A 25260-nucleotide genomic window follows, 5' to 3' on the forward strand; every position below is an offset into this window, starting at 1 on the left:
CCCACCCACAAGTTGAATCAAATAAGGTTTTATAATAATTGCTAACCTTTACTCAGCATTTCTTTGGGACAGTTTCAAAATCTGTACATACATGATCTCACATATTCTCCCTAACAATCAACAAAAGTTTCTCTTATCATTTCCCCCCGCCCCCTTTTTGTCAGTCGTGGGGCTTGAACTCTGGGCTTGGGTGCTGTCTCTGTGCTCTTCAGCTCAAGGCAAGTGCTCTACCGTTCAAGCCACAGTGCCACTTCCGGTTTCCTAGTGGTTTATTGGAGATAAAGAGCTTCACAGACTTTCTTGCCTGGGCTGGCTTTGAACTGGGATCCTCAGATCTCAGCCTTCTGAGTAGCTAGGATTATAGACATGAGCCACCGGCGCCCGGCTCATCCCCCTTTTTATAGACTAAAAAATTAAGCACAAAGTTGCTTAAAGTCACATAGCCAATAAAGGTATAAAGTTGGATCTATTATTTATTTACATTAAACCTGACATCTGAAAAACAAAAAATAAAGTTTATATATTGCATTTAAAATTCATCTCAAGCAATACATTTTTGTTGAGTACTCATGTGCAAAATACTAATTTAAACTGATAAACTGGTTACCCAATGTTACAAATATAAAGTACTTTAAATATTATTATCAAAATAATTTTCCTTTTTGTGGTTCACAAAAACAGAAACACCACTACTTTCAAATTAGGTCTTTTCAATTTCCAAAGTCCTTCTTTAAAACAGAAGGAAACAAATTCCAATAATGCTTTTTCATTGCATCCATTATTTCAAATCTTATTGGAATACTTGAAAATTACTTGCTGCTAGCGAGAATCACCTAAAAACAAACCTTGACTTCACAGAAAGTTTACAATGATAAGCAGACATCCATTTAATTGATTACAGTGTAAGTTATACATGTGTATATTAAAAAGGAAAATGACAAGTACAAAAAGGAGTTCTTCAAGGAAGGTGGTGAGCTGCCATGGATTCTGCTTCTCTTGATTTTCTGAGTAGGGCTTGTCTGAGGGCACTAATTTTCTCATCAAGTTCAGCCAGAGAATAGTTCTGCTATAAACAATAAGAACACAAATTGCTGAGTAAGACTCTGAAGTATCTTGATGCAGATAAAGTGTTAAATGAACTATAAATATTTAAAATATTCAATACCATGAGATGTTATTTTCTTCTTCATGAGAATAATTGTAAAACTGAACAACTGTCTATAGTGAGTGACCTGAGGATGTATTTAAAGGCATAAAAATTACCAAGGCTTAAAAATATTTCTTACTTTGTTTCTCTTACCTAGTGACAAAGCGCTCTTGAGCCTTTGGTACTTTGATATAAGTGAAAGCTCTTAACCAAAATGAGTATTTTTAAAACTAATACTTAAAAAAAATTTTAGGATCAGTCTGCTTAAAATACCTTACAATTCTCTTCTGAGGAATCAACTAAAATCAAGCACTAATACCGGAAACAAAAAAGACTGTTCTCAAAAAATTATTTAAAATTTTAAGATTAATAAATGCTAGTCTTAAAAAATAAAATTTTTAAAAGTTTTCTCCAACTTTAAATGTATATTACCATTAGTAGGTCTAGAAAAATCTTATAAAGATTTACCTAATTAATGAAGTACTTTGAACAGAGGTAGACTTAAGTCATCCTCTAACAAACATCTTTTTTTTTATTTAACTTTGTGTGTATGTGCAGGTCCTGGGACTTAAACCAAGGTCCTGGTCACTGTCCTTGCACTTTTTTTGCTCAAGGCTAGTGTTCTACTACTTGAATCACAGCTCTACTTCTGGCATTTTTTGGTGATTAATTAGAGATAAAAGTCTCATGGACTTTCCTCCTCCAGCTGACTTTGAACCAGGATCCTCATATTTCAGCCTCCTAAGTAGTTAAAATTACAGGTATGAATCACCAGCACCCACCTTCTTTTTGATTTATATACGACTAATTAAGTCTTTACCTTTGTGCAGAGGAGACTCCTACACTCCTTGAGACTGAAGTTACTTGAGCATTAATTATTTCTAAGCATTTTGCTGTTGATATATTTGTCTACATTAAAAACAGGATAGGAATATTTGTATTCAGTTAACCCATCTACTGCCTATTGCCATCATCTACTGCCCTTGCAATGAATTATTGTCTAACTTAACTTCCATTTTCTTTAGTCCTAAATCTTATCAGGCTATGATTTAAGAGTGACGAGAGTATTCACTTGTTAACAATGCATAAAACCCATCAATCCATTACAGAAGTCAAAATGAAGATGCAGCAATTCAACTTACTTGAGGTGGTTGAACTTTTCTTCTTTTGCCAGAGAAGTTCTAGTTTAAAAGAAAAAAGAAAAAAAATGACTAATGCTTAAAAAAAAGAATCTAAGCATCAAGTCCTTTATAGAATACTGTAAAAAACATGGTAGCCTTGAAGAAATATGACAAAAATAAGATGAAAAACTTACCAAGCATTATCTTCTACCAACATATTTTTCTTTGAAAACTTTGAAAGTTTCCTGCCAAAGATGTTTTTAAAATATATAATGCTATGAACACTGCAGCAACATGTCTGTCTCTGGAAAATACATACTTTCCCATTTATTACATTAATTATCACCTAATTTTCCTGAGTGATGTGGAAAGAAGTATTCATGGGAGTTGTTTTTTTTTTTTTTTTAAACCTTCCTTTCCATTTCAGGCTATTTATTGAACAAGCAAAGCAGCAATAGCCAGAAAAAAAATGGAATTTGCTAGACTAGGCCAAGAGGTGGAGGTACACAGATACACACCCCTTGACTATCATGGCATCATAAGTAATATGCATTTCTTTATCCGCTGCTTGTCTTTGTGTGTTTTGTGTGTTTGACTCAAGAGAATGCTGATCCTACCACAAAAGTCTTTTGTCAGTGACTGAAATGGGAATGGGCCCAATTCTGGCCAATGAGCAATCCTTACTCACTGCAAGCCTACAGAGGACTAAGGACTAAGGAATTTCTAGAAAAAGCTTCCTTACATCTTTTGAGAGGAAAGTACTCAAGAAAGAATTAGTGTGGACACTGCTATAATGTGACTGAGACATCTGAAAGTGCTGTAGCCATTTTGTCATCTGCCAGAGAAAGAAATGGTGAGCACTAAATACACTATGAAGGAGTAAGATTTAGACCCTAAATCAATTAACTAAATTAAACCCTGAAAGACTGTGTTATCATTGGACTTTCTTTTTGCAATCCACTGTGTAAGCCAGGTTTTGTTTTGTTTTATTGCCTATGGTGGAATATTTAGCCCAGATTGACCTGAACTCATTATGTAGCCCAGACTGGCCTCAAACTTTGATTTTCCTGCCTCAGCTTCCAGGCTACTGAGCTTATACCTAGGGCTAGTTCAATATGTTCTATCTGGGGTGGGAATGTGGCTCAGTGGCACAGCACTTGCTTAGCATGTAAGTGGCCTTGGTTCGATCCCCAGTACAGTAAAATGTGGGGAGAGATATCTTATATTTTAAACTGACAATTACTGAGCCTTTTATACCTTGATCTGATGAATTCCTTAGTTGTACAACGTCACAAGCTTTTGAATGGTAAACTAGTAAATGTATATTTTGCAAAGAGACTGAGTATATGAAAAATTTTCCATGAAGCCAGACACTGGTGGCTCATATAATACAAGCTACTAAGGAGACTGAGATCAGCGGATGGTAATTTGAAGCCAGCCTGGGCAAGGCAAGTCCATTAGACAGCAGAAAGTTAGAAGTGGAACTGTGCCTCAAGTGTAGAGTACCAGCCTTGTGTGAAAAAAACCACAAGAGTGGAAGCCCTAAGTTCAAGCCCCAGTGTCTGTGAATACATGCATGCATGAAAATTCCCAGAAGCATTTCTGACCATTGAGATTTATAAGAAATTAAAACTTGGGCTGGGAAGATGGCTCAGTGGTAGAGCGCTTACCTTGCATGCCTGAGGCACTGGGTTCCATTCCTCAGCACCACATAAGCAAAAAGAAAAAAGCCGGAAGTGGCGCTGTGGCTCAAGTGGTAGAACGCTAGCCTTGAGCTGAAGAGCTGAGGGACAGCGCCCAAGCCGAGTTCAGGCCCCACAACCGGACCCCCCCCAAAAAAAAGAAATTAAAATTTACTTTCTTTTGTGTCAAATATCTATGTATTATAATAAATAGGAAATCACTGTTAAATTAAAATTATTATAAGTGAAATAATAGAAAGCAGCTGAAGATATGCTCTTTCCTTTGCCAAAGTGCTGTAGATACCTAGCATGTGGCCTTTGGGTAAGCAAGGACTGAATGTTGAATCTTCCCATTGCTGGGTCTCCTAAATATCCAAGGAGTGGCTTTTGTTTTTTTTTTTGGGGGGGGGGTCTGGTCATGGGGCCTGAACTCTGAGCCTGGGCGCTATCCCTCAGCTCTTCAGCTCAAGGCTAGCACTCTACCACTTGAGCCACAGCGCCACTTTCGGCTTTTTTTCTTTTTGTTTATGTGGTGCTGAGGAATCGAACCCAGGGCCTCAGGCATGCAAGGCAAGCGCTCTACCACTGAGCCACCTTCCCAGCCCCAGGAATGGCTTTTTTTATAAATTCAATAAAAATATATTTCCCCTTAATGTCATTACAGTTTAATCAGGAGAATATCGATAGCTTCTATATCATTAGCAAACTATTTGCTTAATGATATAGAAGCTATCAATATTACTATCATAAAACCAGAGTGAAAAATCAAAATGAGGAGAATAAATAAAGCTCTCAGTGGATCAACAACTCAAAAACATAATACAATGACTCACTGGTATTTACCACATCTACTCTTGCCTGGTACACTAGACTAGCAACTTTGTTTTGAATGATAAACTAGTAAATGTATATTTTGACAACTGAATATAAACAAGGTTTGATATTTGAGAGGAAATACTTGGAGCATAGAGCATTAGGGAAACAGCTGCACAAGGCAATTCAAAATGATCTCTTCTCCCCCATTCCTTTATATTGGCAGGTAATTTACAACTACATTGATCATTTCTGTATCCTAATGAAAAGATATTATGCACATTCATCCAAAACCCAGTACTGAAGTTCAAATCCCATTACTGCCATACAAAAAGTGTAACTATACAACTACAAGTGTTATAAATGAAGTACTATGCAAATATACTTATAAAATACATTATACTTGCTGTTTTCAAATGTCATAATTTAAAACCAGTCTTTGGAAATATTCATAAAGATCATATCTTTAAAATCTATTAAGCTGGGCAGGGAAGTGGCTCAGTGGTAGAATGCTTGCCTTGCATGCCTGAGGCCCTGGGTTCGATTCCTCAGCACCACATAAGCAAAAAGAAAAAAGCTGGAAGTGGCGCTGTAGCTCAAGTGGTAGAGCACTAGCCTTGAGCTGAAGAGCTGAGGGACAGCGCCCAGGCCCAGAGTTCAGGCCCCACGACTGGACCCCCCCCCCAAAAAAAATACACTAAAATCTATTAAGCTACCTCTTAAAAATTTCAAACATCTAAGACATTGTACTTATATATATGTAGTGAGATCCTGAAATAGGAACATAAATGAGAAAAGATTAATACCTAAAAATAGGTAAGAAAAGCTGATAGATATTAATGATTGGATGTAGGAAGAGGTCCTGAGTCAAACCCTAGTATTGTCAATTTTTTTTTACATATAATAAATAAATAGCACTAGTCTTATCATCCCTCAGGTTAATTTTTTCTTTTTTTTTTTGTCGGTCGTGGGGCTTGAACTCTGGGCCTGAGCACTGTCCCTCAGCTCTTCAGCTCAAAGAAAACACTCTACCACTTGAGCTACAGTGCCACTTCTGGTTTTCTGGTGGTTTATTGGAGATAAGATTCTCACGGATGTTCCTGCCCAGGCTGGCTTTGAACCTTAATCCTCAGATCTCAGCCTCCTGAGTAGCTAGGATTACAGGCATGAGCCACCAGCACCCAGCTAATTTTCTCATTTTCTATGGTTCTAATTTTATAGGCTTAGAAATACAGAAACATAGTCTATATTTTTAGTTCTTCCTGATCCTGCAATCAGGCAGACATCAAGGGTCAGGCTTCAGTGACAGTTACAATGTTATCATCCACAGAGGTTTTAACTAGCATTTAACACAGCTTCTCAGTTGTCTTAAGAGTAAGTCCTGTATCTCAAAAAACTTAAATCACATTGTATTTTCATAAAATATTCCACCTCTAGATTTTTCTAAATACAACCAATGACAAAAACTAGACTTTGCTTTGTTGTCCCCTCTTTCTACTTGCTCAGTAGCTCTCAACTTTGCTTTCCTACTTGCATTTATCTTTTCTATTCTCATTCATTATTTCAGAATTTTACTTCACATCTAAGATAGTATAATACTGCCTTCTTATACTTAGTTATCTCCTTATTCTTAGTTATCTCCTATATCAGCTAAATCTATCTAAATACTGTTTTCACAAGTCAATTCTCTACTGAAATACATTCAAAAGCTCCCCACTTTCCCTGCCAGTAAAACTGATATAAAGCTTGTAGGCATTGCATTTATGATCCTCTACAATCTGTCAGTTCTATTTCTTTAACAAAACATTTCATTCTATGTATAATAAATTCATACTACACACACACTCACTCAAGCACATACATATACACTAAGGCTGAAGGTATGGTACAAGTGTTAGGCAAGTGGGTAAAAATCAAAGGAAAAAATTTAAAAATAAAAATAAACACCCACAAAATTATAATATGGAATACTTATTCTTCTATTAAGTCTATGTACTTTAGGATTCAGATTTAAAAGCAAAGGGATACATGAAGAAAGGTCTTTCTAGAGGCATCTGACACTACCATATTCTCTTGCAATATCAATTCTATTATTAACAAGAATTTTATATTAACAAGGTATGAATCTGAAGCAAAAAATTACCTGAGTTCTTAATCGCTATTATTAAGAAGTTGTATAGAGAGAAATATTCAAAGAATAATCCTCCAGAGGTAACAATGCTCCCTATGAAATGTGCTCATTACCCTACTCACCTAACTGTAACCCCTCTGTACAACATTTTTACAATTAAAAAAAAGAATAATTCTACAGGAAGATCTTTTTAAGGTATAGAACTACCAATACATTTTCTAAAATTAAGATAAAGGAAGTAACTGATTCATCCTCATTTATACACTACTTCACAGATGAATTCTGGAATTAAATAAATGCTACTATTTAGTGAGTTTTTTGCCATGTGCTAGTTATCTTCTCAATTAATCTGTGCTTCAGTTCTTACTACTTTTTTCTCTAAAACTGAGAATCTAGGGCCTCAGGGCCATGTGCTTGTTAGGCAAGGTGTTGGATCACTTAAGCTATGCCTCAGCAGCCTTTATACTTTCATAAACCTCATTTCATATTTGAGAGCAATATATCACTAAAACTCTATTTCTGTGTTTCAGGATCTGCTGCCCTTTTGTGTTATGACTTACCTTTCTCTAAAAATAGTTTTCTGTGCCTCACTGTAATACCCACTCTATTACATAGGAAAGACTGCTACTCTATCAAAAATGAAGTTTATATACATTTGCATACCACCCAACATATTTACTTATGAGTTTTTAAGGTAAATTTAGCTTCTACATAGATACATATATATGTATCTATGTATGTATGCGTATCTATGTATGTATGTGTATCTATGTATGTATATATATGTATACATATGTATATATATACATATATATAAACAAGAATCCTGTTTCCCTGGGCCTGACTTACTTAACATATTTTTTTCCAAGTCTTTCCATTTCTTTACAAATGGCACAATACTATTCCTTTAACGGATGAGTCAACTTGCATTGTGTATATATGCCACATTTTCTTGATCCATTCATCCATCAAGAGGGAATCTGGACCGATTCCATACCCTGATAATCAAAGTCCAGCAAACAACAGAAGCAGGTACTTGAAACAGATGAGGTGGGGTTAAGGGGAATAGGGCATATGAATGAAAAGAAGAGAGGGAAAATGCAGACAAGAATTCAATGTATATCCTACAAATTTAAGAAGAATAAGGCAAAGGGTGGATAGGGGAAGGATGCAGGGTGAACAGGGGAGGGATGGGTGAGAATGTTGAAAGGGGTGACATTGATCAAGACATATTGTACTCATAAACTGCTTTGTTAAATGGCAATTCCATTGTACAACTACTTATGACAGGAAAACGGCTTAAGACATTGTGGGAAATGTATAATAAAAAGTCTCCATTACTAAAATGTGTAAATATTAAAATATTCAGGAGGGAGAGGGAGCTGGAGACCAAACTCAAGGCCTTGCACATCTAGGCTCAAGTGTTCTAACACTGAACCACATCCTTAGCCCTGAGAATAAGAAATTAAAACAAATAATATATTAGCCACTTACACATAGAACGTGTCCCTTTATCTTTGAATTATTAAAATATCATTTCACATACAGATCACTGAATTACACAATGAAATATCAGGAAAATACAATAGTACTTTATTTTTAAAAGACATTGATACTCACAATAGACTGAAAATATTCAGGAGAGATTCCTTCCAATTCAAGGATTTTATCTTCAAGTTTTTTAATTCTCTGATAAATATCTCTTGGCACTGGACCACCTAAAGACATTAAAAAAAACTTTGAAACACCAATGACTAATTCTTTCTTCTTGTAATTTTTTACTCTTATACAACCATGCAAAAGCATTTATGCAAACAAATTAGAAATACTTAAGCAACTTAAGGTGAAACAGAATGGAATATTTAGTTAATAGTTTCACATGGTATACCATGAGACAAATTAATACTTCCTCTTTTTTTTGCAGGGGCGGGGGTCCAGTCATGGGGCCTGAATTCTGGGCCTGGGCGCTGTTCCTCAGCTCTTCAGCTCAAGGCTAGTGCTCTACCACTTGAGCCACAGCACCACTTCCGGCTTTTTTCTTTTTGCTTATGGGGTGCTGAGGAATCAAACCCAGGGCCTCAGGCATGCAAGGCAAGCATTCTACCACTGAGCCACATTCCCAGCCCCAATACTTCCTCTTTCTTGATTTTACTTTGTATACTGCAAGTTTTGTGTTAAATTCATTTTACAAAGTAATGAATAGTTTCTGTATATAACACTTTGTATTTCTGATAGGCTATGGAAGTAACTTGGAGGGAAAAATGCATAGTGACAAGTGACAACTTAATTCAGTGGTTGCAGTATGTCCTAGCACTATTTAATTCATATTTCTACCAACATGCAATCTTTTCTTTTTTTGTTGGCCCATGAGTCTTGAACTCTAGGCCTGGGTACATTGTCCCTGAGCTCTTTTTGCTCAAGGCTAGTGCTTTACCACTTGGAGCCTCAGTGACACTTCTGGTGGTTAACAGGAGATAACAGTCTCATAAACTTTCCTTCCTGAGCTGGCTTTGAACTACAATCCTCAGATTTCAGGCTCCTGAGTAGCTAGGAGTACAGGGCATGAGCCACTGGAGCCTGGCCCATTATCTTTCCTGCTTTGAACAGAAGAATATTAAAAGGAGGCTTTCTAATAAATTCTGAATTAACAACCTTTTGGGGAAGAACAATAGTAAATTAAGATCACTCAAATTTCAAGTTCAAGAACATATTCTTAAGCTAGGTGCTGGTGGCTCATGCCTGTAATCCTAGCTACTCAGGAGAATGAGATCTGATGATCCCAGTACAAAGCCAGCCTGGGTAGGAAAGTCCGTGAGACTCTTTAAATATCCAATAAACCACTAGAAAACCTGAAGTGACGCTGTGGCTCAAGTGGTAGAGCACTCGCCTTGAGCTGAAAAGCTGAGGGATAGTGCCCAAGCCCAGAATTCAAGACCCACGACTGGCCAAAATAAAGAATATATTCTTTCACTCTTACACCACCAATGCAATCATTCTAATCCTGACTACTACTATTAGCTCCCTGAATTACCACAACTTTGGATTGGTCTCCTGTTTCTGCCTTGCATCAAGGGTATATTCAATTTGTTTAAATCTTTCAATTTCCACCTTATCATTTCACTCAAGTTACAGATGAAACCTTTATAATGGTCTATAAATCTGTACACTAGCCTACAAGGCCCTACATTCTCCCTATAGATTTCCAGTGACAGGTTTCTTTTGTTCTGTAAATCAATAAAGCACCATGATAGCTTTCGCAATTGTGGTTCCATTTACTTCCATAATTCCAAGTGTTGCTTTGGCTAGTTTCAGGATTTAGCTCAAAAGTTACCTTTATCGCTAAGGCCTTCTCTGACATCATTTAAAAAATATCAGTTACTACTACCACTTTCCAATACTCAGCACTACCTATCTTCTTGATTTTCTTTATATCTTTTTTTTTGTAGGGGGGGGCGGTCGTGGGGCCTGAACTCTGGGCCTGGGCACTGTCCTTCAGCTCTTCAGCTCAAGGCTAGTATTCTACCACTTGAGCACCACTTCTGGCTTTTTTTCTTTTTGCTTATGTGGTGCTGAGGAATCGAACCCAGGGCCTCATGCATGCAAGACAAGTGTTCTACCACTGAGCCACCTTCCCAGCCCCTCTTTATATCTTTACCAGCCAACATCTTGTTTATTTATCTCTCTATTCTAATTTAAGCTCCAGAAAGAGTTCTGTTTTTTGTATTTTTTTTTTTGAGTTCTGTTTTGTTCTATGGGCCATAAGACTACAATGCTTGGCACAGAGCAGGCACTCAATGTTTACTGGTTAAATCAATACACGATTAGACAATCACTATGCCATTAAAGAATATAACTTATTTCATCAATTTAAATTACATTTATAATTTTTACTTTTAAGCATAAAAACTCTAGGACTTTGTTGAGAATATATTCTTTATCTTAGGAACTTGACTGTGCTCCTGAATAAGGTAATTTGAGTAACTTTTTAAGTTGGCTTCTCATATCCCTTATACCTTTCAGAGCTAGTTCAAGTCACTAGGTCATGAGGCACTGCCTGACTATACAAGGATCCTTGTGCCTCTACCATATGCTGCCCTTTAAAATTCTACATCATTATTAATCTTTCTCCGATCTATATTATAAAGTCTTTGAAGCCAGGGCCTCTAGCCATATCATCTCAGTGTTTCTTGTACTTTAAAATAGTGCTTGGTACATAGTAAGCATCCAACATATATTTATCCAAAAGTTAACTACTTGACTATTTAACTGGTCAGTTCTTTTATACAGTTGCATCTGGAATTCATTTCCTTTTGAGGGAGTGATTCTTAATGCCAATGCCTTACTTCTCTTAAAAACTTATCATTCCCTTATCTTCTACCTCCAGGTAGCAAATATCACAGCTAGGCTAGCTTTAAAATATCCTGAACAGTATTTTGATCTCCTGCAATTTGTTACAGACACTATTCCCCCTTTTAGAATACCTGGCTCTTAGAAAATTCTTACTAATACCTCAAGGGCTCAAACATCACTTCATGCCATCCTTTGACCTCTCCCAAGAGCTAAGGCTACTTCTATCTTCCTCTATATTGTGTACATATCTGAAAGTGGTAAAACAAACAAACAAACGGTTATACAATAAACATTTGGGTACCTGCTTTGCTCTAGGCATTGCACTAGCTACTAAGTATAATGAACTGGATGAGACCTTATTAACTAGCAGAGAACATGGACATTAAATGAACAGAGGTATAATGACTCATTTAAAGGAATGCAGGAAGCAGCAGGTGCTATGAAACCATATAAAAAGGGGATCCACACCAGTCTAGGTTTGGCAAGGGAAGCATGAGGACAAAGGCCATAGGGCACCAGATGATGTGAAGCCCGGAGATATGCCTGAAAATATGGGAGTATCATATCTATAATTACAACTTCCTCTGACTCCAATATTCTTTCCCTTCCCTTGGTGGAGTTGCTTTTATCTTCAGCCACTTTCTTCAAGCATTTCATGTAACTTACTATTTATAGTGCCTGTCTACCCCAAACAGAATTTCTGTTCAGATGTAATCTTAGCATTTCAAGCAGTACAGTACTATTTGTTGCGCAAATGTATAAATACTAACTTTGTGGCATGTAAAGGCCACAGAAAATCATTAATCTGTGTAGAAACAAAATTGGCTTCAAGCTTAAAAAGAAGCAACTTGGCCACAGAGTAAGGAATGAACTGAAAGAGAAAGTTCAGTGGCAAATAGAGTAGTTAATATCCTTCCAACAGTCTAAGGCAGAGATCTTAGTGGCTTCATCTATAATAGTCATGGAGATAGAAGTGGGCAGATACGGAATGCATTTCAAAGTCAGAACCAGCATGACATGGTGACTAAATGGAGGAGACTAAGGCTTGACCTCCAGGTTGATATGTGGGCTGGGCTTCCAGTTGTTACTTACACTCTTGGTAATGTTGCTTGAGTTCTCTAAACTTCATTTTCCTTACTTGTACAATTGTTAACAACACTAAAACCTCAAAAGGGTACTATTAAGCACTAAGTTGATATATACATAACACTCTCATAGTGACTGTCAGTTATGTTTAGTAAGTGTTAGTTCATTTTCCTATGGTATATATTTATTGATTTGCTTATCCTTACTGAGAAATCCTTGAGAAGTAGGACCACATGTATTACCACTCTATACCTGGTAGCAAGTGATAAGAGTCAGAGAGGATTGTAAGTTCTGAAATTGATCATAGGAAAAGACCACTTTAGTTTTCAGCTGTGACTTCAATAAACAGGTTAATAGGATCTATTTGGAATCTGTTACTTATTGACTAGCACTTTCTCAATTTTAGGAAAGTAGTTAAAATATGAAGAGAAAAAGCATAAATAAAAACTGAATTCCTTGAGATCAGTAACAGTATATTTTTTAAATTTTAATTGTAAAGGTGAGGTACAAAGGGGTTACAGTTACATAAGTCAGGTAATGAGTACATTTCTTTTTGAACAATGTCACCTCTTCCCTCATTTTCCCCCAGGTTTTTCCCTCACAACCACCCTCCTCCACAAGTTGTATAGTTCATTTTCAACATAAAGTCTAGTGAGTAACACTGCTGAATTAGTTCACCCTTTGTTCTACCCTTTCTGTGTACTCTTCCCAAATCAGACAAATTTACATAGAAAAAGTACAGAAATTAAAAACAATAACTAAAGGGAAAAAACAAAACACAAAAAGTAAAAATCTAGTTTCCATTTCTTTTTTTTCTTTTTTTTGGTTCCAGTCATGGGCTTGAATTCTGGGCCTGGGCGCTGTTCCTCAGCTCTTCAGCTCAAGGCTAGCACTCTACCACTTGAGCCATAGCGCCACTTCGGGCTTTTTGCTTTTTGCTTATGTGGTGCTGAGGAATCGAACCCAGGGCCTCATGCATGCAAGGCAAGCACTCTACCACTGAGCTACCTTCCCAGCCCTAGTTTCCATTTCTTGAAGTTCATTTCATAAACATCACTTTATATGATCATACGAACATAGCTATTGAGCCTTTGTGATCCTCCCCTAAGAATATCCTCCTTTTGTCTCACTGTGTGAATGTTTAGAATCCTGGTTTTTAATTTATCGTGTCTAAGTGTAATTTTTTGTTTTTTACTGTCCATTAGGTTTACTTCTAGATTTATAGGCACATTCTAATTATTACAAATGAGGGAAACCATGCAACCTATGTTTCTTTGGATCTGGCTTACTTTGCTTAACGTAATAATATTTTTTTCACCCTCTGTACCAATCAGACATAATGGATATCCAACAATAATTTGGAGATCAACTGAGTAAGGATTTCCTTAACCACTTGTAAACGTACTTTATGGGGCTTAGCATACTCATGCTTACCTGTGTGCAATCGCAAGTGAGCCTCAATATTCTGTAGTCGTTCTTCCACAGCCTGATTACCACAATCTCGAAACATGCTGGCAGGTTTATGACTTGACCCTTGGATTCCTTCAGGTCTAGTTTGTGGCCCATATGTATTCACAACTCTAGAAACTAAGTTAAGAAACTTTAAGCTGGTGTAAATTTACATTTCAAAAATAGGAAAAGAAATTCTAACAGTACTTTATATTCTTTTCATGAAGAAATCACAAGCCCAAGGATGAGGAAAAGCACTATCTTTGTTTTAAAAATAAACACAATTTAAGTGGTAAAGTTTTAACTTCTATTTTGCTAGTACTCTAGAATAAGCTTCTGCCAGTGACAAAGATAGTGTGTGGTAGGTACTTACCCTTTACGTGACTTTTAAATCCAGGGTAAGGGGTAAAAATGGCATCAGTTCTTGCACAACTATTTTCTAAGGGGAATTTAGATGAGTATTAGTTTAAATGAATTCTTAATTACAAATATATGAGATTTTGATAAACTTCTAGTAATTCATATTACTCATAAAAGAATATAATTTTAAATAGTGATAATTAAATTACCATCATATACAAATTAGAACTGAGTATAAATTTTATCTTCTACAATGAATCCATATCCCCTATTATTTTAAATTGAATGTTCAGATTTACATACAGAAATCCATTAACATTAAGTAGTATAATTTCATACCTTTTTTTTTTTTTGGTCGGTTATGGGGCCTGAACTCTGGGCCTGTCCCTCAGCTCTTCAGATCAAGGATAGCGCTCTACCTCTTGAGCCACAGCACCACTTCCGGTTTTTTTTTTTTGCTTATATGGTGCTGAGGAATCGAACCCAGGGCCTCATGCATGCAAGGCAAACACTCTACCACTAAGCCACCTTCCCAGCCCCAGTTTCTACTCTTTTTTCATACCATTTTTAATGAAAGTCAGTATTATTATAAAAACCTCTTAGGCCTTTGGGGAAAATAATTTATATTATATATAGTACCATAGTTTAACTTTACATCATCATTGGAAACAGAACTCATTTTCACTGCAATCTTTGTACTAAAATATAAAATATTTTCCAAACTATTTACTTAAAATCCAGGATTTTTGACATTACTGACCAAGTTAGTAAATATCTAATAAAAAATGAACTGCATAGTTAACATATTTTACAACACATTAAAAAAGACCCAGAAATCTCAAGTACAATCATACTTTCCCACTCTAGGATTTCCAATGTTCATTTAAAAAAAAATCCTAATAAAAAATGTTGCATATGACTGCTGGGTGCTGATGGCTCATACCTGTAATCTTGGCTACCCAGGAAACAGATCTGTAGATCAAAATTCAAAACTAGCGAGGGCAGAAAAGTTCATGAGACTCTTATCTCCAATTAGCCACCAAAAAGCTGGAAGTGAAGCTGTAACTCAAGAGGTAGAGGACTAACCTTGAGCAAACAAGCTCAGGAATAGTACCCAGGACCTGAGTTCAAGCCCCAGGACTGGCACACATGCAAAAAAAAGAAAAAAAAAAAGCCATACAGTCCTTTTTGTTTTTTCTAAATGCAGTTTTAAGAAAGATATGTTGTGAAAACTTGTTCTAAAATTTCTCCAAGTAGAAAAGTACATTCTTTAAATTAGATACTGAAGTTGAACTGTCTGGGGTGGGAGGTGGGGGGGAGGGGGAGGCGGGAGGAGACTGCAAAAATGTCAAGATACTATTACATATTAACACAATTATGTCATATATTATACAATTTGTAGCAACACATACTAATGCTTGAAATAAAAATATCATTAATTGGCAATAAATAGCTGAAAAGTTCCTTTAACTGTTTTGTAAAGGAATGATGAGTAAAAGAGGTACTGAAGAAAAATTCTTTTATTTAGAGAAGTTTTCCTTTATATATTTTGAGTTTCAACAGTCCATTGTCTATACTATGGTCAAACTGAGAGGTCTTCTAAGGAATACACTAACATACACCAACATTAAAATGTATTTCTTTTTATTGAAGTTTAATTGCTCTATTAGTAAGTTAAACTGAGTAAATAATTCCAAATCTAGTCATCTTTTACATCTTTAGATTAAATGTAGTCATTTTCTTTTGATTTGGAGAATCTCAAAGTATACTGAAAGGGTGGTGACCTCTCCATTCTTTTCCTACCCTTTCACTGGGCCAAGGGTTAAATAAGAAGCTTTCATCCATTCCAGAACTATATTCCAAATATATACATTAACTGACCCATCAGTGAGGAATTCAGCACGGTGAACCTATGAGTGCTAGCCACTCTCCACAGCAAATCTTGCTAGCACTGTTTGGAGCCAGTGAAGGACTGAATAGGCCAAGGAATCCTGCTGAGCATTTCAATTCTTGTCAATTTCTATCCCCTGGTGGTTTATAATAATAGAGTTAGCAGGGAGAACTGAGGAATAACATTAGTAACACATGTGCTTGCTCTTTCAACAAACCCTTTCTTGTGAGCTGCTTGCAGCTGGGTTGTGGTACCTGGGATTTTGCTACTGTTGTACCTGTTCTGCAAAGCTAAAGGGAAAATATACCAAATTTAGAGATACACATGTAAAAGTTAATAGAAAAATTCAGTGTAGGACTCAAACTGAGTATGTATTATTTCATTAAAAGAATCATTGTATACTGTGATATGAGTCATTTCTAGGTTCATTTGACAGTTCTATATTCATAGTTAGCCAAGAGATAATCAGAAGTAACAAAAAAATGTTCATCCCAATTATGAATCCTTCTCCATAAGTTTTTCTTTTCTAAGGATTACTTGTCCTAAATATTACTAAAATTCCTGAACATGATGTAGTTCTACTCAATAGTTTGTATTCTGCAGCATACCTACAGCTCTGTAAATGTACTATACAATCAAATGAAGAGGGAAAGGGAAATGTGATGAATAGTAGCAATGTATATGTTATGAGAGAAAGGAAAAAAGCTTAAATCCTCATAGTCTTCATGACAAACTGGCTGAATTGTGACATAAAACATTTTATATAGCTCAGGAGTAGTAAGAAAACTGCTCCCTCTTGAGGAAAATTATTAACTTTACTAAGTTCACTTTATATTAACATAATTTCACAAGTCCATTTCCAAGCTTGAAATCTATATTGCTCTGTACCTTCATAATAATGAGACTGAACCACCTTATATTTATTTGTGTAACCAAAATGAAAACCAGTTTTGTAATACAGACTATTATTAAATACAAAGAAATTACACTACCTTAGTAATTGAACACCTGTGAAATAAACTGAATTGTGTTCTGAATGTCATTAAAAAAAAAAAAAAGGAATAGAGCAACTGTAAAAATTGCTTTAAAAATGCTATGAGAGCTGGGCACTGGTGGCTCACACCTGTAATCCTAACCACTCAGTAGGCTGAGATCTGAGGATTGTAGTTCAAAGTAAGCCTGGGCAAGAAAGTCTGGGAGACCCTTATCTCCAATTAACCACTGAAAAAAAACCTGAAAATAGAGCTGTGGCTCAAGTGGTAGAGTGCTAGCCTTGAACAAAAACAACTCAGGATAGTGCCCAGGCCCTGAGTTCAAGCCACAGGTCCAGCACACACACATAAAAAATTGCTGTGAAAATTAACTGCTAAGTAGTTACCTTGATTACAATCAATAACATTGCAAAATTCCCTGACGTTGTTTTCATTTATTTCAGCTTGTTTTCTTTCAATAAATGCAGATATCCTTCTGTCAATCTACAAGCAAAAAGTACGTTTTACTGATATAAACACAGTAGGGCTTTTAGAAAGTAATAACCCCACCCCCCTTCCCTCATACCACCAAAGGTCTTACTTCTGCTTTTCCAGCTTTTATTTGAACTACTTCTGGATCGAAATGGATCTGTGCCTTTTTCACATCTCCTAAATCACAATCTTTATGCTTTTCTTCCTCTTGTTGATCACCACTAGGAAATTTGGCATTTAGTTCATCCTTGTCCATAGTTTCTGTTTTTTCTATCTCTTCAACAGCAGCTGGCTTCTCCTCTTTAATCAGAGGTTGAAGTTTTTCTAAAAAAGGCTGAAAAGAACAAAACTGCATCTGCTGGGTTCAAACTACCAAAATTAATGATATACCTAATATACTTATAAACTTCCACTAGGTAAAAATTTTAATATAATTATTAAATATAAAAATTGGCACACAAGGATATACATAAGTCTAGTCATATACAAGTACTTGCTAATTTCTGCTATTGTGATCATTACCATTTGCTATAAATTTATCTTAAAAAAAGAAAGAAAACCTAAGGAAATTTAAAAATTTCTTTGAGAAAATCATTCTGTCAGTCATCTTTTATTTTGTGCCAAATCAAAGCCTTCAGCCTCTGGCACCACTGCCACTTAATTAACATGTCATTCAAATGCCTTCTTAGAACACTAAGGCTTAGTATTTTTCCTCCTTAACAGGAGAGCCACAGCTCTCACTCAGCAAAGCCCTGCATTATCACTGTATCACTGGAGATTCTCCACTTGAAACTGCAGTTGCCTAAAGTGAATGAGAGAGCTTGGACATGAAATATATAGGTGTTATGCTGAGTGAACACACTGGCCTTTCCTGACATGGCAGGCTATCTTCTTCTTGGGTCATGAGATTAAATTTTACAAAAGAAAATGAAACAGAAAAGAAAGCTAACAAGATCCACGGCTGAAAACAGATACATGCTTATCACTATACAGAGGGGACAAAAATACCCTGTTGTACAATGTAAATTGTATTACTCATTTTATTTCAATTCCTCTCTCCCTCCTCCCAAGCCTCATTTCAGTTCTATAGCTCTTTACTTTGCCCTTTATAAACAAGGTTAACTATTCTTTTAATGTGAAACACAGTTAATTTTTCCCTGGAAGTCACTGAATGCAAGACTGAAAATTAATGTCTATTCCATTAGTCAAAACACACCAACACTTACCAATGTTCCAATTTTTTCATACCTACAATTTTGCTTCCATTGTTAGCCATACCAAATACTCTCCTGAAACCCTATAACATCTTCATCAGAATAAAGCCACCAGTACAGTTTGAGACTGCACATTTTATACTTTGATTAAAGATAAACTGCAACTGTAGCTGCAGATGTTCAACTGCAACAAACAATGCCATAAACTGTTCAGTTATTGAACTGGAATACTAAAAAATATAACAACTCATAAATTCAATTCAATATTGACTTTCAATATCAGAGATGAATTATTTCAAACTGTTAAAATAGTGACTGGCTACTTACTAAGATGAGACATTAATGTCACAGAAATTACTTTCTTTTTAAAAACTATGCTGAAACTGTTTAATTGCAATAGACACTCCAGGATGTGTCATGCTGGGATAATGCCACTTCTTGAACCACTGAAAGCACTCCATGAGCCTCCAAACTCACCCAAGGCATGGAATCATTATCATAGCATGACACACACCTGCCGTGTCTTATTGCTTAATTATAACCCACCATAGATGGAACTGTATTGAATTTTCAGTACAAGTCTAGAATTGAATAAAACTGCATTCATCCAGTCTCACTCACATTGGTCTATTGAATTATATTCCCTTAAACTGTCCTGATTACTACAGAAATTAACAGGTTTAGATTTAATCTAGGTCTAAGTAGCCTTTTATTAATAACAGTACTAATATGGTGTTAAGATAGAACTGATGAATACTCAGATAATCTAATCACAATCAATTTCTATTTTCAATATCAAGTTAACATTTCTAGCAAGAAATTTACCTGTAAATGCAAAATGTGTTGCTCAAGCACACTAAAAAGCAATGTAGGTTGGAATGCTGAGAGGCTCTGGAGCTTGTTCCAATCGATTGTAATTTTCACCACATCATCTTTGAGGTTAAGCTTCAAAAGGGCAAACCAGCAACATCACAAAAATTACACGATTAAGCTGGGATTGTCACAAAAATAAGATTGTTTTGCAGTAACAAATGTCTATTTTGCTCTGTTATCAAGTTTTTAATGATAAAATGTTCTACTTAATTATCATCTTAAAAGGCTCAGAAGGTAGTTTCCATTTTAAAAAATAACATCTTGTTTGAATTCTATTTTTATGTCTGTATAATGGGACCATCTTAGAGATTAGACTATTCATGAAAGATAAAAAGATGAAGACTTTTCAGATACTTCAAGCATCTAAAAAAGCCCTTTGGATGGGGTCCAAAATAAGCTTGTCTTATTCAGAATTCTCTTACTTCCAACTCAAGGAATTAAACAGAAGCTGTACAACTGTTTTTAAAAAGTTCTAATATGTTTTTCTTTGTTAAACATATGCACAAATAGAAACCTAAAATACTTCATTGTTCATTTACATTTTTATTGTTTCCAACTTCAAGTTTTAGAAGAACTTAAAAATCAAGATTATTCATAGATATAAAGACCAGGGATAAATGGCAACTGGCTTATCTACTTTAAAAATTAAACTATTATTTAGTTATAGAAATCTGAAGCTGAAAAACGGTAAAATAGAAACTGGATAGAATGTCCAGGCTTTTGGCTAAACAGTATTTTCTACTAAGAGGTGAGGTCTTATTCATTAAAATTCTCTATCAGTTGTTAATTTATTAGAACAAAATCATATCCAGAAAACTACTAAGAATCTCACTATAAAATTAATACAGATCGATGAAAATGTTAAGAGAGCTTCCCTTTGTAATCATTTTTTGTGTAGTATAAGGGTATATTCTATAATGGAATCAAGTACATTATATTTTAATTTTCAGGGAATAATTTGTTAAAAATTAGTCATATTTTTTATAAAACTAAAACATGTTACATGAGTTCAAATACAGATCTTATTGTAATGATAAAACTAAAAGAAGAATCACTGCATATAAAATCAAATAGATTCCAGATCAACAATACTGACTAAATACTATGTGACAGAAATTTACTTCCAGAAATTTGCTGGAAGCATTTAAAGCCCATGTTTGACAGACATAAAGAAGGGAAATTTTTGTAGGCTTCATTGGTAAAGATAAGTTTCTATCAATTTAATTGAGATTTCACATTAATGCATTAGTCCTAACGGGTATTACTCTAATGCCTATGTAATGTTGTTGGACAACTTTTGTGTGTCTAACTCATTATCATATTTTTACAGTCCTCCAAGAAATCTACAGTTACAGAAACTTTATGAATATGGTTTTGGGAAAGAGCAGACAAACCCAAACCAAAACAACACATCTCATTTTCTAGACAATGTAACTTATAGAAAGTTAATCTTAATGCCTTGATCACATTTTCATGTCAGCACAGTATAATTATGTAAGCTTTCAAATGCAATTAAGGATATCTTGTGTGTTAAGAAAACTATATGTCACAAAAAATGATCTCAATATGCCTATTCATTCAAAAATTCCCCATTAGTACTATGAACTGTATCCATTTTTATCCTGTGGATTTTGGTGGGGTAAATTAATTACTTGAGAATTTCTATAGACTAAACACACACTTTGAGTAGAAACATTAAATAAATACAAAAACCCAAGTTAACAGTAAATCTTTAACTTCGTGAAACTGGGCCATTCAGTGGCAAGCAAAAAGGATAAAACCAGCAACTGCAATTTTAAGTTGATACTTTTAAACATTCAATTTTTTGTTTTCTACTGAAGAGAGCTAGTAATACAACATTTAGGATGAATTTAAGACATATTACAATATATATTTTGATAATCCTTTAAGCATGTTGTAAAAGGAAATACTCCCAGGTGGAGTATAGTTTGGCTTTCAAAATACATTTAACCAATATGTCTCAGAAATAATACCAAAATACTATCATTTAATTGATGAAATAATCTTATTTTTGACACTGTATAGAAAGTCGTTTCACTATGTCATTGAAAACTTACAAATAGTTAAACACCTGACAGGTAATGTAAGTAAAATTTAATCACTTTTCTAACTGAACTTTAAGAATTCCGATTGTTTAAATTTTTCTACGAGTTTGAAAATTTTAGTATGAAAAATACCTCAAATCTTTACATCATTCCTCAATGTAATTTTTTAAAGTCCTGTAAATAATAAGTGAACTGTTTTTCTTCTTGATGTTACAATATTAATAAACTTTAAGGCTCCAATATCCATGCTATAATGAAGTGCTGTTTTGAGCCTCTACTTAAAGGTCTTGAGTCTTAAGCGAAATATTAATAACAATCAAGTCTCTAAACTTAACAAACATTTTTTTTGCTGTCTTTGGTAAACAACTGAGTTTGAAAGTTATCTTTTTGTTAATAATTGCTTTCTTACACAAAACTGTATGTGAAACAACAAATACATGGGGACTTTAAGAGATTAAAACCACCAAAGGCTGGTAAAAGTAATTCTCACATTATCAGACAAATTCCATTTTCATAATAATTGGCACAAATGCCTGGCTGCGTTCATTACCTTCACTAGTCCCAGCCCAAGAACCTACTAAGAAACGGCTCGTATTATATAAGAAAAGTATTTTTTAAAACAAAACATACTTTACTCATTTAAAACTTGCTTTGATAATTTGCTCAAACAATTTTATCAAGGAGTATAAGGACCTTTTAAAAAAATGCAAATTAGCATCCGCCAAGCATGAACTCATCAACTTTAATGCCTTTTACTTTTCTCCCAGTCTGAGAGGGTAAGAAATGCACATTAACAGCCAGAAAAAAAGGGGGGGGGGGGGGGAGAGGGGGAGAATCAGCAAATCAACAATGTCCAGAGGGAGCTTTCCTCAAAATTTCAGGCAGCAATGACCAACCAACTGGTCTGATGGATAAGCTGGAGGGGGCTGGGGGGTGGAGGGGGGGGGACTCTAAGCACCAGTTGCCCCCTAACTCCTCAGGGCAGTTTTGGCGCCTCCGTGGTCCTTTCAGAGCCAGATTTCTCCGAGACCACGGCAGCCGGGGCCGAGCTACGAGGGTACGGCCATCATCCAGCGGCCTCCGCGGCGGCCGGACACAGCGGGGCTCGGCTCCCCCACCCCGCGCCGCGGCCCACACCCGGAGCCCGCTCCGCTGCTCCCCGCCTCCCGGTCCACGCTGGCCGGCCCCCCTCGGGCCCCCTCCCGGCTCCCTTCCCCGCTCCCCCGGCCGCCCTCCCCCCCAACACTCCCCACCCCCCTCCACCCCAGCCACCTCCAGCAACACAGGAGGAGGAGGGGCCGATGGGTTTCCCAAGCCCGGCCTTCCAGTCACCTGTCCAGCCAGCGTGTGCAGCGACCGAAAAATTTCACAGAGCACTTCTTGGGAGAGATGAGGGCTGCAACTTCGTTCCAGGTCCCTGTCACCGTTGCTGGGAAAACTAAGCTCCGCGGCAGCAGCCATGACACTTTCGCTCCCGCCCCCACCGCCGCTGCGGAGCGACGCTCCGAAGCTCAGCCCCGCCCTCTTCTGCTTTCGTCGCTGTACGATGACGTAAAAATCACCGCGTTTCAGAGATCCGTCTTCAGTCCTCACGCTCGCTCTCTTTAGGTGATTGACAAGCACGAGCACCAATCAGGGCAAAGTATCGCCTTGAGCCGAGAGAGCGGGAAATGACTAACAAGCACGAGGCTGTACCCTGTCTTTGCGATGGTGTTTGTGGATGTGGTTTGTTGGGATGTAGGGCCTGTTTCACAAAAGAATGGCATTATTATGCCAAGCTTTTAAAGACGCATCAGTTTCCTTTTTAACTTCTATTTGTTATTGTTAATATAAAAGTGCTGTACAGAGGGATCACAGTTTTAACATAAATCAGATAGAGTTTTATTTCCTTTTGGACAATGTCACCCGTCTCTCGCTCTCCAAGTTTTCCCCTCCTTGGCCACCACAAGTTGTGATAATTATACAGAGACTCACTCCTAAAATAGTTTCCAAGTGAAAACCTGTCCATCTGAATCCAACAGTAATTAAACCCAGGTCATTTAATGTGACCATAATCTTTGACGTCAGAAGAACATAAAGCTGAATTGAAATTTGACAAAGTGTCATTTTTTGACAGATTTATCAGATAGCTTTGTTACAAAGACATCTGAAGAACACTGTAACCTTTTGGTCGGACTTTTACTAGAAGTTACAAAATTTGGAGAAAAGGTTTAGAAAATTGTTTAGTGTTGAGCTCTAGTGGAAAAGAAGAGACTTGAAATCTAAATAAGTTAAAGGTAAGGCAACGGATTTAAAACTATTCTAATAGGCTAATGCATTTACAGAACTGAAAGCAAAGGTGGAAACTTGTACAATATGTATTAAGTTTTAGCATAAATTTAATAAAAAGAGAGGAATAAGGCTTCCGGTAATAGGAATAAGAGTAGTAAAAAAAAAGAACTTCTTTTGCTTGTCCCTAGGAAGCCTCTTGGTTAGCTTTTATTTCCGAAGAAATAAAAAGGGATCACCAGGCTTGACAGGATCTTGAAAAATCCTGTCTCTTCCCTTGTTAATAGCAAAGTATGTGGCTGATAGTCAGTGTATGCCTAGAGATAGAAAAAGCCTTCAGAAAATCCAATGATAAATTGAGCAACCCTCTCAGTCAAGTCACTCATCCTAATAACTAATGTAAACCCACAATTCTTTGTCATATTACCATATACTTGCCGCCGCCTCCTCCCCCTCCTCCCCCCCTTCCCCTCCCCCTCCCCCTCCCCCTTCCCCCTCCTCCTCCCCTCCCTTCCCTCTTCTTCCTCCTATTTTTATTTTTTTTTTGGGGGGGGGAGGGGTCAGGTGCCTGGTCACTGTCCCTAAGGGTTTTTTTTTTTTTTGCTAAAGGCTAGTGCTCTTCTACTTTGAGCCACAATACCACTTCCAGTTATCTGGTGGTTATTGGAGATAAGAGTCTCACAGACTTCCCTGCCTGGGCTGACTTTGAACCACTATCCTCAGCAGTCAACCTCCTCAGTAGCTAGAATTACAGGCATGAGCACTCGCACCTGGCTGGTTCTCTTGTTGATACAGAATAATTACAGTGTGCAAGATTTTGTCCTAAAATAACTTATTTTTGTCCACAAACAGTCCACTTTGGATCTTTTTTTTCATCAAAGTATGAAGAATTGTTTTCATCTATGAAGGACACAAATGCAACACATTTGGGAATATGCTTTGTATGTTAAAATACAACATAGAATGTATACATGTAATAAATACTGAAGATGTTGCTTATTTCTTTCTTTGCTATTTCTCATTTTAAAAATTTAAGTCCTGAACCCTAATATACAATTAACTGATGGTCAATACACACACACACACACACACACACACACACACACACACAATTTGTAATTCTGATGCGCATTTGATTCTTAGTAGTACTTAGTATTTATTAGTTCTTCCATGTAATAGTTTTCTGACTAATGACTGTTGTTAGTTTTTCCTGATGCCTATTAAGCTAATTTCAGAAATTCTTACTTTCTTCTATATAATAGAAGTTTATAATAGAAAACTATTTTAAATTGAGGAGTTTGTAGGCTGAAAAGATGAGAATTCCTTTGGGTTAACTCCAAATAGAA

General features: G+C 36.3%; 1 protein-coding gene across 3 annotated transcripts; it reads right to left on the bottom strand.

The window, feature by feature from the left end:
- Positions 1-357: 357 nt before the first annotated feature.
- Positions 358-23128, bottom strand: Mbip (MAP3K12 binding inhibitory protein 1). Of its 3 annotated transcripts, none has more exons than XM_070026751.1 (9): positions 22979-23128; positions 19533-19652; positions 17603-17827; positions 17409-17505; positions 14153-14218; positions 13765-13917; positions 8515-8612; positions 2290-2328; positions 358-1063 (listed from the first exon to the last, which is right to left on the bottom strand). In XM_070026751.1, the coding sequence occupies exons 1-9, from the start codon at positions 23105-23107 to the stop codon at positions 959-961; spliced, it is 1032 nt and encodes a 343-aa protein (XP_069882852.1). In that variant the 5' UTR covers positions 23108-23128; the 3' UTR covers positions 358-958. The 3 variants fall into 3 exon arrangements, with proteins under 3 accessions (XP_069882852.1, XP_069882856.1, XP_069882843.1); XM_070026742.1 differs by having other exon boundaries at positions 362-1066; XM_070026755.1 differs by lacking the exon at positions 19533-19652 and having other exon boundaries at positions 360-1066.
- Positions 23129-25260: the final 2132 nt, after the last annotated feature.

This window comes from Dipodomys merriami, unplaced genomic scaffold (assembly GCF_024711535.1).
Source record: "Dipodomys merriami isolate MVZ:Mamm:240054 unplaced genomic scaffold, mDipMer1.0.p SCAF_1, whole genome shotgun sequence".
Lineage (NCBI taxonomy): Eukaryota > Metazoa > Chordata > Mammalia > Rodentia > Heteromyidae > Dipodomys > Dipodomys merriami.

Bases quoted from the DNA above. Each gene is read 5' to 3' on its own strand.
- Mbip (XM_070026742.1), bottom strand. From the start codon at position 23,107: ATGGCTGCTGCCGCGGAGCTTAGTTTTCCCAGCAACGGTGACAGGGAC. The intron at 19,653-22,978 runs GTGACTGGAAGG...GCCCTTTTGAAG, and splicing joins TGCACACGCTGGCTGGACAG to CTTAACCTCAAAGATGATGT. The intron at 17,506-17,602 runs GTAAGACCTTTG...TTTTGCTTGTAG, and splicing joins TAAAAGCTGGAAAAGCAGAA to ATTGACAGAAGGATATCTGC.